Source organism: Phyllobates terribilis, unplaced genomic scaffold (genome assembly GCF_046119375.1).
Source record: "Phyllobates terribilis strain yellow unplaced genomic scaffold, ASM4611937v1 Scaffold_211__1_contigs__length_3443825, whole genome shotgun sequence".
In the NCBI taxonomy this organism is placed as follows: Eukaryota; Metazoa; Chordata; class Amphibia; order Anura; family Dendrobatidae; genus Phyllobates; species Phyllobates terribilis.
The window spans coordinates 2,259,509-2,275,688 of NW_027362971.1; the positions used below are offsets into that span (position 1 = coordinate 2,259,509).

Below are 16,180 nucleotides of genomic sequence, written 5' to 3' on the forward strand. Positions count from 1 at the left end.
GGCCGTGTGTTTATTTCAAAACCTTTACTACGGGGTTAGTAATACCCCCTCCATTACTAACGTGGGCTTCATGTCAGCTGCCAATACAATGCTGACCTGAACCCCAACCCTATTACCCCACTTGCCACTGCACCAGGGCAAGTGGGAAGAGCGAGGCCAAGTGCCACAATTGGCACATCTTATGAATACGCCATTTCTGGGGCGGCTGAGGGCTGATATTATTAGCCTCGGAGGGGGCCAGGATCCATGGCCCCTTCCCTGGCTATTGATATCAGCTCACAGCTGTCTAGCCTTTGCTGGTGACATTTTATAGGGGGACCCTATGTCAGTTTTTTTCTGGGCTCCCCCTGTAATCTAGCCTGTAAATGCTAAGTAAACAGTTGTGAGCTAGTAATAACCAGGGAACATTTTTGGTTAATGGCTCCTTCCCTGGCTACTAATATCAGCACGCAGCGGTCGGCTTTCCATCTGCTGGTTTTGAAAATGATGTGGGAGCCCACGCCATTTTTTTTTATTTAATTCTTAATTATATTTCATTTAATTTATAAGAAATCCCATGCCCACTGTGCGTAAACTGACTCACAGCATGTTAATCTCTGTAGCAGAGACGCAATTGAAATGTCTTTACATGCAGTGGATCCGCATGTACTGACAAAACAAGTGTGGCATTAGAACGCAGCATTTTTGATGCAGTGAAAATACGCTGTGTCCAAACAGCTGCTGGTGGCTGATCGTGGGGATGTAGCGGCTAACCAAACAGCTGTGAGCTATTATTAATTGCCAGGGAACATGTTGGCCTAATGGCCCCTTCCTAGGCTAAAAATAGCAGATCTTAGCTGCCCCAGAAAAGACATGAATGAGAATTAGGGCTAATGGGATTAGGTGTCGCTGACACCAAGCCCTTTGCTCAGTGATGAGGTGTCAACCAGGCACCCTCAGTACTAAACCTGTAAGTAAAGAGTTAAATAAACACAGAGAATAGAACACTTTATTTGAAATACAACATACACATTCGTTAATCATTTAAATTAACCAATATACTCACCCCATGTTCGATGGTAATCCAAGGGTTAAAGCGATGTCCCACGTTTCTTTTTTCAAATATCTTTATTTAGCTCAAAGGGATTCATTGCTGTACAAAAACGCATCAGAAAAATGCATCAAATCACGGCAAACACGCACGTTTTTTCACAAGCGTTTTTGCTTCAAAGGTGCAAAAACCGTGCAGAAATTTCTGCAATCAAATACTTAACGTGATCACATAGCCTTAAACTACAAAGACATACTGATAGGGAAACTAGATTGTGAGCCCCAATGGGGACAGCAGTGATAATGTCTGTAAAACTGACCTACAAAGCAATCCATAACCTTTCTCCTCTGTACATCTCTGAACTAATCTCCCGATATATTCCCTCACGTAATCTCCGGTCCTCCTTCTCTCCTACACACTTATTCGTTCCTCACCCAATCGCCTCCAAGACTTCTCCCGAATATCCCCCATCCTCTGGAATTCTGTGCCCCAACACTTCCGACTATCCACCACACTCGGATCCTTCAGACAGAACATGAAAACCCATCTCTTTAAGAAAACCTACAGCCTGCCATGACCCCGCTGCCTCCTCAACACCACTGGTGCTGCTGCCTCACCAACACCGGAGCTGCTGCAACCCCCCACCTACTGTCTCCTTCCCCATCATCCTGTAGAATGTAAGCCCTTAAGGGCAGGGTCCTCTTCCCTCTGTACCAGTCTACAATGTTTATTTGTTACTGTAAGTGATATCTTTATTTTGTATTGTAACCCCTTCTCATGTACAGCACCATGGAATCGATGGCGCCAAATAAATAAATAATAATAAAACGCTGTGCAATTAATGACATTAAATAAGTGAGTAAAATAAATAAATCTTGAATCCTATTATTATGAGTGACGTCACTGCGACAGACAAATGAGTGGACCAACGATATTGGGGATATCTAGAACCTAAGCTATGACTGTAAAAGAAAAAAATGTTTCCACATACATCATACAAACCTCCAGTGGGAAAAATCAATGGTAAGTTAAATGATGATCAAACAGCTGGAATCAAACGTATAAATACTTTCAGTAAAAACTAGGTACAAAACAAACATCCGAATACACAATAGCTGGTGACGTCCCGATAACTTTCTGGTTGTTCCTCAGTGTGTCCCCAATGCACTTTTTGCCCCCGAAACCTGTTTAGGGGGGTGATCGGGAAGGTAATCCCCATAATGGATTATTGGACCCATGAAAATCATGGAATAGATTTAGTGATGAGCGCAAGTGCTCGTTACTCGAGTTTGCCTATGGTGCTCGGGTATGAACCGAGTATCGCTGGTGCTCGAGTCCAGGTGGCCGCTTGTTTTTCGGCTGTTAGCCACAAAACGTGGGGATTGCCTGTGTTTTTCAGGCAATCCCTGCATGCTTTGTGGCTAACAGCTGCAAAACATGCGGCCGCAAGAACTCGAAAATTTAGCACCTGCTATACTCTGCATACCCGAACACCCTAGGCAAACTCCAGTGACGAGCACTTGCGCACATTACTAAGTAGATTAACTGAAAATTGGGAGAACGTGATTAGAGAATATATATATATGTTGGTAAAGCTAAATTTCCCATACAATTAAAAGTTCACCTAATGGGATGAATTGGGATAGAAGAACCTGCAGTCAGCTGATGGAAACAGCCTGCGTATTTCTCTATAGTACAGCCGTATATGTACGCAATAATAGGATCCAATGACATGAGGTGATATCCGCCATCTGTCAGGTACAGGCTTGCACGAGGGACGATACCTGACAAGAAAAATTTGATCACGGTCGTGTTTTGTTTTTTTTTCCCCACCCCACGTGTGAGGTAATGGTGTCGTCACGGGACCGGAAGCGTGGAGCGCATATCGCGATAACACACAGCCAGGACTCTTCCTCCTCCCAGCTTGTACGGACGTCGTCCTGCAGCGTCCACATCGGGTGGTAGCAGCGATCGCCGAGTACCTGCTCTCTCTGCCTCGCGTCACCTACAAAAATGAGGGACGCCATTAAGATTTTCGTCGGTAACGTGGAATACCGGACCACGCAGCAGGAGCTGACTGAGCTCTTCGAGAAGTACGGCACAGTGGTGAGCTGCGCCGTAATGAATCAATACGCTTTCGTTCACATGAGGGTGTCGGACCACGCCACGAAGGCGATCGAAGAGCTGAACGGCCACGAGCTCCACGGCAAGAAATTGGTGGTGGAGCTATCGAAGCCCCGACCCCAGAACACCTGGAAGATATTCATAGGCAATGTCGGCACCGACTGCGACGCCTCCGAGCTCCGCAACTTGTTCGAAAAGTATGGGAACGTGATGGAGTGCGATGTGGTGAAAGGTAATAACGACCGGAGGAAGGAAGACGTGTGTGAGGAAACTAAAATGGCCGCCGAGCGCTGGGTGACCTAAGATGGCGGCCGCTAGTGCGCGCTTGTCTGACTGAATCCTGTCGCGTTTGTAGTCGCCTTCTCCCCGCGTTTCTGTAGTGCTGCATCTATTTAACCCCTTCTTGCGTGGCCTGTGCCCCGAAGAAGATGGCTGAAGAACAAGCCCTGTTGTTTCCCTTATTGCTCGATTGACATCAGTCTGTCGTTTAGTCCTCGAGACACGCTTAGGGATGCGTCGACGTTGTGTAACGCGTCCGTATCAAATTCTCGCCATTAATGCAGTTTTCGGAGATGCGTGTAACGTCATTCTGTATGTCAGGACATATTTCGACGTTATGTAATGCGTCCTTATCGTCGTTAATCCAGTTTGCGCGCTATCGTGAGGTGTTGCCTCTGCTTTTCGTTATTGCGATGTGGGAAGCTGCGCCGTTCATTTCCCCATTCACATCTATCATCGCAGTTTCTGCGTTACTACTTCTCCCTGTGAGGTGCGATGGATCAAGAGGTTTCGCCTAAAAACTGTTCCTAACTGATGCAGGGCGAGCAGTAGTCCGATGGTGTAGGTTTAGGGTATGTGCGCACAATGATTATTTTGTGCAGAATTTTTTTGCAGCGTTTCTGCACCTCTTGGTAGCAAAAATTGTGCTGAAATTCCGTTCATTTTTTATGCGTTTTTGCTTGTCTTTTGTAAATGCATTCAATAGATAAAACTCACGAAGAGTTGACATGCTGTCGACTAAAACGCACTGCCAATCCTGACAGCAAAATTCCTGATCATGTGCACAGCACTTCAAATTCTCATAGACATTGATGGTATAAGGTTTCCAATGCATTTTTGTGGCCAATTCCACATAGGGGAAAAAGCGCATCAAAACGCGCCGTGTGCACAGAGCCTTAGTGTCATCCGAAGACTGGCTTCAGCGATAAGGCAATGTTCACACGGTTATCCGAAATGTTCAAAAATGAAGGTGTCCCCCACCCCAAGGGGAAATAACTTCAGGAAGTGGATTTTTTTTTTTTTAAAGGAATTTTTCTTTTCCTGAAGAGGTTTATTTTTTTATTCAACTTTTTTTTTTGCAGTCTTTTGATTGGACAGTTTGGTGCAGCTTTAATTTGGGATCCATTTTGGAGAAGTACCCGCCAGGCTTTTTTTTCAGGATCTCCTAAGGGGGGAAAAAAGGCTATAAAAAAAAAACAAAAAAAAAAAAACCTCGTCGTATGAACAGTAAAGTGGATTTTCCATAGAAATAAATTGGAAGAGTTTTCCAAGGATTTTAAAGCGGTTTTAGGGTATTTTGGAGCAGAACATCTGGTCGGCGTCATCAGCTGCATCTCTTAAGGCTATGTGCCCACGTTGCGGAAATGAAGCATATTTTTTACGCTTCTCCCTGGCGGGAAAATCGCGTGCGGATTTTACATGCGGTTTTCCCGCCAGGTAGAAGCGTTTGTGAGGCGTCTTTGCAGCATCTTTGCATGCATTTCCGCATGCGGGTTATCAAGCACTTCTCCAAGTGATTTAAGCATCACTTAGAAAAGTGCTTGACAACTTGTTCACACTATATAAATCCATGCAACGGCACGGATTTATATAGTGTGACCAAGTAATAGTTAAAAAAAAAAAGAATCAGAATGGTAAAAAATAAAAAAATAAAGTTTATACTCCCCTTCCGATGCATTCTCTGCCCCGTCCGGAGTCTTGAGCGGCTCACGCTGTTGTGTGCAGGACCTTCGGTGACGTCATTGAGTCATGTGATGGGTCACATGACTCAATGACGTGGCAGGTCCTTCACACAACAGCGCGACGGAGGGAAAACATCAGAAGATAAGTATAAACTTTATTTTATTCTTTTTTTACAGGTTCTTTGGTACCCAGGTCTGGAGGAGAGTCTCCTCTCCTCCAGACTTGGGTACCATCCGCACATTGATTCCGCATGCGAAAACGCAAAATTAATGAACATGCTGCGGATTTTTGACCGCAGCATATACGCTGCGGAAAAATCCGCAGCATGGGCATTGACATTGTGGAATGCCATTGGGGACCATGGGGTGCGGATATACATGCGTTTTACAAGCGTTTACGCTGCGGAAATTCCGCAGCATATACGCTTGTAATCCGCAACGTGGGCACGCAGCCTTACACCAAATGTCACGCGAGGGGGGAAATGTTGCAAAGTGGCACTTTTAAAGAGGTTGTCCACTACTTTTACGTTGATGGCCTAGCCTTAGAAGAGGCCATCAATGTCTAATTGGCTGGGGTCCGACAACTATTGGTGCCTGCGGCAGCTAGAAGTACTTACTTGCCGAGGTTGGCCTTTTAGTTGTATTAGCTGCCTCGGGATATTGCACATCCGCATTCCATTGATTTGAATAGGAGGCGGATGTGCAGTGTCACACGGCAGCTGCTACAAGTACACGGCCAATGTCGGCAATTAATTACTTCTGGCCGGTACCGATAATAGCTGATTAGCGGACCTCGGACAATCAGACATTGATGGCCTCTCCTAAGGACAGGCCATCAATTTAAAAGTAGTGGAGAACCACTTGAAGTAATTTTTCATCTTAGATATTCACAGCATGTCTACAGGATATGCTATAGATGCCTCAGAGGTGCGATCTGTAGTTACCTTATCTCAAGCCATTGGGAATGGATAGCTGACCGCACATGCACAGCGCTCTCTTCACTTCTGTGGGGATTCTGAAAATTGCATAGTGATGCGAGATCGCTAAAGTTCCCATATCCTGTGGATACATCGTAAATGTCCGAGAATAGAAAACCCTTATCAAGGCAAACCTGTCTGCAACTTTTACTAACAGCTCTAAAACTGTTTATTCAACAGTGTAGCACTTTAAAACAAAATAACAATTATGAGAAATCACAATTAGTAGGCATTATTAAATGAGGCTGGAAGTGCACTGAGGTGTGATGATGCACTTCTACGTCTCAGTTGGTCTATGTATTCCCTGTTTAGTGCTGCCATCCTCTGGTTGACAGGTTGTTGGATCTATTACATCATGTCGGTATGCAGGAAATGCTTAGTTTGGTCTTCTTACTGTGCCAGTGAAGTACTTTTCCATCTGGGGGCACAGGTATTGCGCATCTGCTGCACATGTGCCTGCCACACCAGTGACCTCTCAATGAACCAGAGGACGATGGCACCAGGCGCTGAAAACTGACAAGTTATATGCACACAATGCGGAAATTCATGCCAAAATCCGCATACGTTTTATCCTTTCCCTGGCAGAAACAACGCATGCGGAATTGTGTTTTTTTTCTGCCAGGGAGAAGCGTTTTAGCTTTTTTGCATGCGTATTTTCAAGCACTTTTCCAAGTGATTTTGAGCATCACTTGGAAAAGGGCTTGACTACTTGGTCACACAATATAAATCCATGCAACTGGCATGGATTTATATTGTGACCATAAAATAGTTTAAAAAAAGGAATTATGGAGTAAAAAATATTCATACTCTCCTTCCGCCGGCTCCCGATGTCCTCCCGGCGACGATGCACTCTCCTCGGCTCCCTGTGGTGATCTGCAAGGACCTTCGGTGTCGTCATTTAGTCAGCTGATGGTCACGCGACCGCTGACGTCAGCGGTCAGGTGATGGTCGTGTGATCATCAGCTGACGATCTGCAAGGACCTTCGGTGTCGTCATTTAGTCAGCTGATGGTCACACGACCATCACCTGACCGTCAGCGGTCGCGTGACCATCAGCTGACTAAATGACGACACCGAAGGTCCTTGCAGATCACCATAGGGAGCCGAGGAGAGTGCATCGTCGCCGGGGGCGCCGGAGAGGTGAGTATGATTATTTTTTATTTTTAACTTAAAAAAAGAATTATGAACTTGTAGGTACAATGGTACCTGGGTCGGATGAGAGTCTCCTCTTCTCCAGACCCGGGTGCCATCCTCGCATACGATCCACATGACTACATGTCGTCATGCGGATGTTATGCGATCCAATGCAAGTCAATGGCGGCGATTTCGCAGCGGAATCGTGCTAGAATTGGTCTTGCTGCTGTTTTTACCGCAATTCGAAATTTCCGCATGATATGGACAGCACATGCGGATTTGCATTGCAGTACATGGCAGACTTATTACAAACGATTTTAATGCATTTTCTTGGCGTAAATCCGCCGCAAAAACTCATTAAATCCGCATTGTGTGCACACAGCCATATGCTGGAAATACATGGACACGCCCCAGTGCACTTGCTGCCTCCTTTACATATACCTTCAAAAAGTTGTCTCTCACTGCTGGAAGAACACTTTGGGGTCATAAAGGTATCGATTGTCTATGTAAATTGTTGCTGACAGGTTTGCTGTAAAAAATAAATAAATTATACAGGGTGGTCCAAAAGTAGGTGGAAAGAAAGTGTAATAAGGTTATGAAGGGGGAGATTTATCAAACATTAAATTTCAGCCGCCTGTCTGGATCATCCTCCAATAAACCATGAATTAGACGTGGACAATAAGCTTACCACCCAATAGATTTCAGGATTCGCATGATAGAAGCTCGTGACATTCCCAATTCCAAAGAGGCTCTTCTGATGGACTTTTTTGGACTCTGAACAAATGTTTCAGCAACAAGTTGTTTATTATCTTCTGTACAGACTGTTTTGGGTCGACCAGTTTTTGGAGCATTAAGGATTGAGCCAGTGGCATTGAATTTGGGAGATCTGTGAAACTGGCTCAGTTGCCCTTAGCAACCAATCAGATTCCACCTTTCATTTTCCAAAGAATCTGTGAGGAATGAAAGTGGAATCTGGTTGCTAAGGGCAACTGAGCCAGTTTCATTTTACACCATGTTTGATAAATCTCCCCCTTCATAACCTTATTACACTTTCTATCCACCTACTTTTGGACCACCCTGTATATTTTATTTATGACCTCTTCTCCTTTGTGGTGAAGGTGGAACAATCCCTGGGTAACAAGTTAGTCAACATGTCAGCTTCAATATTAGTTTTCTTTTTTTTTCTCATTCAGCTCGTTCACATCCAAAATGAAAGTGACTAAGGAGGCGATCAACAAACAGGAAGAGATATGAGGCAAACGGATTAATGTGAAATTGGCCAATAAAGCATCAGCAGTGACCGCAGCTCTCATAACAGTCGCTCACATAGTTCTCAGATGCCAGGATGCATCACAGCCGTTCTGTGGCCTATAGTCACAGGAGTATGAAAGCTATGTCCTGAAATCGCCATATAAGCCAACACAAACGCAGTTTGTATCATTTTCTATATTTTCTTATTGGCTTATAGCCAACATCTGTCTGCGGCATTAAATGGTAAATCTCTGTCCACGTTAGTTTTTAATTAGTTTTTTGACGATTAGTAAAACATTTTGCGTTTGTGCACATAGCAAAGACTCCTTAAAGGGGTTGTCCAGTACTATTGAAAATAGGCCAATGTATTTTTTGCATGAAAATAAGTGTCTTTGTAAATACCTTGCGCTGCTGTTACTGCCTGTGAGCGGCGCTATAGCTGGCCACTCACAGGCATCAGGTGACACCCCCCCTCTGATGTCCTAGCAAGTGAGGCGTGACATTAGTGAGGCGGTGGCTGCCCTCGTGTCACACCCTGCATCCACCGCGCGCTTTCCCAATGAATGGGGAGAGAGAGCGCACGCAGTGGATGCTGGGTATGACACTTGGGGTAACCCCACCCACAGCCTGGCATCCACCATGGAACGGAGTGCTGAGTCACACCCGGCTGCAGCCGAACTTGACTTGACATCAGCGGATGTCAGGGCCGGCTGCAGCCAGGGGGGTCACGTGGTGCCTGTGAGCGGTCAGTGATAGCCGCTCACAGGCAGTAATACCAGTGCAAAGTATTTACAAAGAAACGTATTTTCATCATAAAGATCTCATTAAATCATGGCAAATCTGTCATATGAAGCCTTTGACACCTTTAACAAGTGCTTCCCCGATTATGCAGTGTAAACAGCTGCCGATCGATCCCCCAACAAGCGAGCAGAATGTTCATTTGTCTGGTGAAGTAATCTTTCTCAACAGTACATGGCCCTACGTAAACAGGACCCTTACTTAAACAGGACACGTGCTACTGCGAACATTGACAGCCTACGCGCACTGAACGTGCTATTGCTGATCTGGGAACATATTTATTGCAATCTTAATGTCCAAACTGGCTATTGGGTAGTGTACGCCCGGCCTTTGTCTCTACAAACCTGCATTACTGGCTCTGTTGGATGCCTGCATTCTGATGGAAAGAATAGTTTTGTATACTGCGCTGATATTCCCACCAACGCGTCTTATAATGCAGTAAAACCCAATGGCCCCTATTTTGTCAGTGGATCCTGAGTTGTCACCAACGTCTGGTGTGACAGATCTGGCTATGCAGATATGATCAGAGCAACTAGATCTAATGCTGTTTATCATTATACAATTACACTTAACATTGAGTAGGAGGATATTATACAGTCCGACTCCTTAGTTAATTTGGGACTTGCAGATTGTTCACTATAGGTCATTTCTTTAGTATTGTGCATTTTATTTCATTCTCTGAATGGCATTTGATCTACGGCCTGTGACATACATTTGAAAATATTACGGTTTAAGTATTTAATAAATTCTGATGTATAACATTTTTTTTTTTCCTCTCCTTGTATGCTACTTCATCAGATTATGCGTTCGTTCACATGGAAAATGAAAGCGATGCTAGGGAAGCTATCGACAAACTGAATGGCAGAGAAATAAGAGGCAGACGGATTAATGTGGAGATGTCCAGTAAGGCCAATAGGCCTATGGGCGGTAACGATAGCGGTCGCTCACGTAGGTCTTATGAATACCGAGATGCACCGCAGAGCCGTGCAGAGGCATATAACCGCAGGAGAGCAACCGAAGCGACTTATGCGTCCTATGCCCTGAAATCGCCATATGAGCGTTATGGTGGAGATTCTGAGCGATATGATGCTTACGACAGCCGAGTGCGTCCACCTTCCCCAATGTACTATTCGCGAGACAGGAGTCCCCTGCGGAGGTCGCCCACAAGAGCATACTATGAGGAAGCAATGACCTCCAGTGCACTTGCACAGAAGTATCGTACTGCAGCGACAGACTATTCTTCATTGTCATCCGCCTATGGGGTCCAGACTACTCCATCATTGTCGTCCGCCTATAGTAGTCAGACATCGGCGTTGGCTTCTGCCTATGCTGCTCGTGCCGCCGCTGCTGCTGTGAATCAGATGGGATATGAGAGCCAGACAGCTACTTATGGTGCAGACACCGCTACATATAATGCCCAGACAGCTGCAGCTTATCGGCAACAAGTTCCTACTCTAACCACAGGATACGCTGCACAGATTCCTGCCATGGCGGCGTCCTACACAACCCAGACTGCAGCCAACCCTTATGGATCCATTTCCACCACTACTCCCTATGCGTCGGCTACTGCATATCGTCAACAGCAAGGTACCGCCTATGACCCCTCCCAAATCTCTGGCCTCGGGACGCAGGCTGCTTATTCATCCCTTCAGGCTACAAATGATGCGCTCATGTATGAGCGCACCGGTCTTTCACCGCCACGAAGCGCTACCTCAGATGGCTTCAAGAAAGCGTCAGATGCTTATAAAAGGTAAGTAAAATCAAGCGAACTAGGCTGGGTTGAGATTACCATTACATAAGACCCAAAGAGGTGAATCAGTAATGTGTCCATTTTGCCGTTAACAGGGAATGGGCATTTTTGTTTTCTTTTATTAAGCTATCCTAAGCCAAATTGTAACTGTCTTCTAAACCTAGTAATAAGTTAGGAGCCTGCTGCGACATGCTGTAGACTGGATTCACACTAAGACCACGGCCTTATTATCAGTATTTGGTCAGTATTCGATCAGTATTTTTTTCTCACGAGTGGGAGACAAAAAAACAGGTGAGGAACAATCAGAGAAAAGGTATAATAGAAAAAAGTCACCAATTCTGCATTTATCACCCACTCCTGTTTTTGGCTGCCACTTCTGAGAAAAATACTGACCAAATACTGATAGTGGGGCCGTGGCCTTAAACTGGAAAAGGCTTTACACATCATTTGCTATGTAGTCAGGCTAGAACTCTCCTTGGTAATATGAGCAGTACCCCTCCTCCCCGCTGTCCTACACTGCCTCCATCATTTCTCCAATGTCCACAGCAAGACCCCCCTCCACCCCCATAGTCTACCCCCCTCAAACCTGGTTGCCCTACTACTAACTCTTTAGAAGTTAGACCTCCCTAAACCTCCCACACTTTTCTTCCTCACCTCCTGATGTCCATCTGCATTGCTTTTTCTATGGACAGCTGCCTACTGGGTATCTTGTAAAAGTGAGGAAAGTGATAATTTCCTTAAGTGCATTGTTTTAGAAAGTAGTATAAATCCTTTAGGTCTGTAAGGTTAGTGCTTTCAGTATCAAAATAGTACCATGCACCTCTCAGTGAATTGTTGGATTTTGGGACATTTTTTTGCTTAGTATGTTTTAGAGTCTATTATTAGATGAGGGAGGAAGTCATTGTGAAAAATGGTGACATGACCGAAGAGTGCCAAGATAGAAGTTTAAAAAGTTGTTTCACCATCTGTCTGTTCAGTCACAGATAGGAAGTTGTATGTTGACAACCTTTTGTTAGCATCTAATCAGTATTGCTTTGTTAGAAGGCTGCAAGAGTTTCAGATTTTTATTATTTGAGCTTTAACTGCAGTCTAGTGGAAAACATTGAATTGTTCACAACTAGGTGTAGATATCATCTGATGATCACTATTGTAAAACCCTGCTACTGTTTGGTAGTAGTACTGTTTAACTGCATAATATAACTTTCTCTTTAATAGCTTTGGAGGACAAAGGAGCTCGATGTTTCTGATACAGTGCTCCAAATCCCCTTCACACATATAGGTAAATAATTGACTTATCCAATTTACTAATACTATTTATCCAGTAATTAAAGGGTCATTCACAAATAATCCATTAATCTCTGAGATGGGAATATCTGCCTCTATGGTGATTTCAGAAACAGTCAAGCAGGCTGTGCTATGCTCTTTCTATAATTCTTCACTTTTATGAGAGATTTACAAATGGCGTAGCGCAGCCTGCCAAGTTGTTTCCAAAGTCGCCACCTCCTGTGAACAGCACATAATGATTAGATATTCCTGTCTTAGGAAGTTGGAATACCCTTTTAACTTTATACAAATCTTTTTTCTGGTACTATTTCTAAAGTTCTGAATTGGGGGTGGATGGGACGGTGGTGGGGTGATATATTTACATTTTGTGGAGAGATGAAAGATTTAATACAGCGTGAAAAATCAGAGCTTCTGGCTGCCTGCAGCCACCGGTATGAAACTTTTAAGCGCTTACTGCATGCTTTTATTTTTGAGTTTAATACAGATCTAAACAAATCTTTTCCAAGGCTAGAGCGATTGCTTAAAGTTATGGATGAGGAGAATTGAAGTAAATTGTTTACTGGACTTTTCAGTTGGTTATGTGCAGCAGAGGATGTGTGAGCTTGGCTTTACATGTCACTGTGACATCAAGCTGGTGAAGGCTCCATTAATTTATTAACAGTATGTAGTAAGCTCCTCCTAGTGGTAGCTGCAGTCAAGACAGAATTATATCACGATTGTTGTCTTTGTATATGCTGGGAGTTTGGAGCTCTGTAGTAGAAAAAATTAACTCCGCTACCTTACAAAAAATATGTAGGCACTAATCAGCACCTAATTTTGGACCCATTTTAATTAGAAAATAAGCTGAGAGGCTGATAGTTGGTTTTTGTTGTTTTTTTTTTAAATGTGACTAACACCAGTTGTCTTGTCAACTGCTGTGCTCGACAAGAGCCTAAAACACTACTCTGGTACAGGAGAACTCTTAATGATATTTAGCAGCAGTGTAAGTACATAGCCTCTGCCCTCTAAATCATGAAAACACCAGCAGTCTCCAAAAAAAGTAGATCAATGGAGACCCCCAGTTTACTGTACCACACACTTGATTAAAGGCAATGCCTGCAGAGATCTGTTGTAGAACTTCTAATCGTTTCAGTCCTCTGTATGCTGTACTTCGTCCTAGTCACAATGCCACGTGTAGTAGCCTCACGACTGGAGCAATGCTGAAAACACATTTAGGCCACATTCACACCTTCAGTATTTGGTCAGTATTTTACATCCGTATTTGTAAGCCACAATCGGAGGAAAAATATAATAAACACATGCAGCACTTATGCATTTTTCACCCACTCCTGGTTTTGGCTTACAAATATATATATATATATTTTTTTTAATAAAAAAAATATATATATTATACAACTTTTCTAGTTACTACTTGTGTGGTTTACGGTGCATTTTTTTTATTTTCTTTGTAGTGTTAAAAAAACTCCTTTTGTGTTTCGACCGCAGGATCGCCCCTGACCGCCGTTACTCTGAACTATCTGATTATCGCCGTTTAGCACAGAAGCCACAGGATTCCTTCCGTCGATCGCCGCCCAAGGCACAAATGGATTTTCGTCACACAACTGAAACACAATCTGCGGCTTACAATGCGACTTACAATGATTATCTAAGAGCGGCACAAGCACCCAATTATCCGCAACGTCTGTAACAGCATCTCTGGGGCAATGTGTCGGACAAGTGTTTTTAGATTATAGGGTGACAATGTCCCTTAAGTGTACGGAATATTCTAATAAAAAAGTCACTGTTGCCCTTTGCAACCAGTCAGGTTTCAAGCGATCTAATTAGTTTTGATGGGCACTGACATGTTTTGTTACGGCCCTTTCACTTTTTTTTTGTGTACATAACTTCTGTAGTCCAAAAATCTTCTTGTTTCATAACATAAACTAGGTATAGATATGGCATTAAGTCTTTCTTGATCAGTTCTCAATGTTTTTTTTTCTTTTATATGAGGAGAAACATTAACTCACTTTATTTTTACATGTGAGATGAGATATAGGGGGCTTGGGTGTTTTTTGTTACTTCACACAGTTATAAATTTTAAGCACGTGCCTGTTGCTTGACATGGTGTAAAGGAGGAAAAGGTTTGCCACGAAACAGGTGAAAATTGCATACAACTATGCAGAAATGTTTTGATCACAAGAAAATAGTGTTTGAGCCACTTGTTTGATTTCTTTTACATGCCACCTTGTTGCGCAAGACGAAGCCAATTTGTATGTAACAAGAAGTTGACACCTTGAGACCAAACAGCTGTAATAGGAGCCAAATTTGTATTATCTGTGTTGGCCACACACTTTTTTTTATTTTTATGTAAATGTGTTGCGATCCATATATAATTTTAGTGCTAACTGTATTTTCCGTGCCAGACTTGCTGGTCAGTTATTGATTATATACAGCTCTTCTGTTGTATTTTTCCTAAATAAATGCAATTAAACTTTCCATGTTTCATTTCAAATTTATTTACCGTAAATTAACATCCAAGCTTTCCTCTTCAGATCACAGCCACTTTGCCTAAAGTTTAAGCTGGCGATATGCAGACTATTAATGAAGCAGTCTAGAAAATACATATTTTATGGTCCCTGAACCTCTTCACTTGATTATCTTTGGTGTTTTCCAAGTTCTATAAAGTGTACTCGCCTTGTCTGTCTCTTTGAGTTTTATATTGCACATATTTCACCCTGCATTTTCTTCCTCTGTACATCAGCACAGCATCACATGATCTGCTACCTATTAGGCATGAACAAATTGTTACATTTTTCCAAATAAGCTAAGAGACCAAAACTAAACAGTCATGAAAGCGTAACTTGAATTCTTATATCTGTGTGACAGGAGCTGTGTGCTTTTCCTCTGCCCACTTTTTATTTTTTTTATTTTTTAAAAGAGTATGTGTGGTGGTAAGTTTTATAAAAGGAACTTCTGTTAGCTTTGATGGTGAATCCTGGGGGAAAAAAAAACAGGCATTATATATACATGGAGTCACAACAAATTCACATGAACCAACTAAATCGAAGGAATACAAGAGTTTTCAATTGGAAAAGGACAAGAAAATCATGTAATATGAGCTGAAATGTATGGTGTTTAATTCTGTAATAAAAAGAGTTCTATTGTATGTGTTAACAGAAGTGTAAGTTATTCACATACATTAAAGAGTTGGGAATTTTTTTTTACTATTTTTGGATTGAGATTATTCTTAATTATATTCGTAATATGACATAAGAAAGATCCTAGTTACTTACCGGTAACGGGATTTTACAGAGCCCATGACAGCACCACCTGAGAGAGGGTATCCGTCCACCAAGGACAGGAACCTACTGAATAAAAAGGCGGTACCTCTCTTCCGCAGCCGTTTTTGTTTCAGAGCATGAGGGCGCCTCCGAAAAATAGGTTAGTACACAACTACCACCAAAACATTTCTTTATAAAAACACCTTTAGAAGTGCACACCATAAGTGATAGAGGGGAGGGAATTAATAGGGTGCGGTCATGGGCTCTGTAAAATCCCGTTACCGGTAAGTAACTAGGATTTTTTCCCCTTCTCCCATGACAGCACCACCTGAGAGATCAGACACCAGAAGGGAGGGATCACCGCTTGCAACACCTTCCTCCCAAAGGACAGATCAGTAGAAGAGGAAAGGTCAACACGGTAATGCTTGTAGAACGTAGAGTGGGATGACCAAGTTGCCGCCTTACATATGATGTCGATGGGCACATCCGCCTTCTCAGCCCAGGAAGCAGCTACAGCCCTGGTGGAGTGGGCCTTCAGGTTCTCTGGAACTGGCAGATTGTTAGAAGAGTACGCTAAACCAATGGTGTCCCTGACCCATCTAGCTATGGTCC

The 16,180-nt window shown here is 43.3% G+C and overlaps 1 protein-coding gene and 1 long non-coding RNA gene across 6 annotated transcripts; both read left to right on the forward strand.

Annotated features, from left to right (window-relative positions):
- The first annotated feature begins 2,871 nt into the window (after window positions 1-2,871).
- Window positions 2,872-14,782, forward strand: LOC141213741 (RNA-binding protein 14-like). Of its 5 annotated transcripts, none has more exons than XM_073665347.1 (4): window positions 2,882-3,386; window positions 10,073-11,024; window positions 12,240-12,303; window positions 13,794-13,930. In XM_073665347.1, exons 1-3 carry the CDS (start codon window positions 3,044-3,046, stop codon window positions 12,301-12,303), a joined length of 1,359 nt encoding a protein of 452 aa, XP_073521448.1. In that variant the 5' UTR covers window positions 2,882-3,043; the 3' UTR covers window positions 13,794-13,930. The 5 variants fall into 5 exon arrangements, with proteins under 5 accessions (XP_073521451.1, XP_073521450.1, XP_073521448.1 ...); XM_073665348.1 differs by having other exon boundaries at window positions 13,760-13,878; XM_073665350.1 differs by lacking the exon at window positions 10,073-11,024 and having other exon boundaries at window positions 2,872-3,386; window positions 13,760-13,888.
- Window positions 3,393-10,035, forward strand: LOC141213742 (uncharacterized). Its single transcript, XR_012283089.1, has 2 exons — window positions 3,393-6,921; window positions 7,200-10,035. It is a non-coding gene; the product is annotated as an uncharacterized lncRNA (long non-coding RNA).
- Window positions 14,783-16,180: the final 1,398 nt, after the last annotated feature.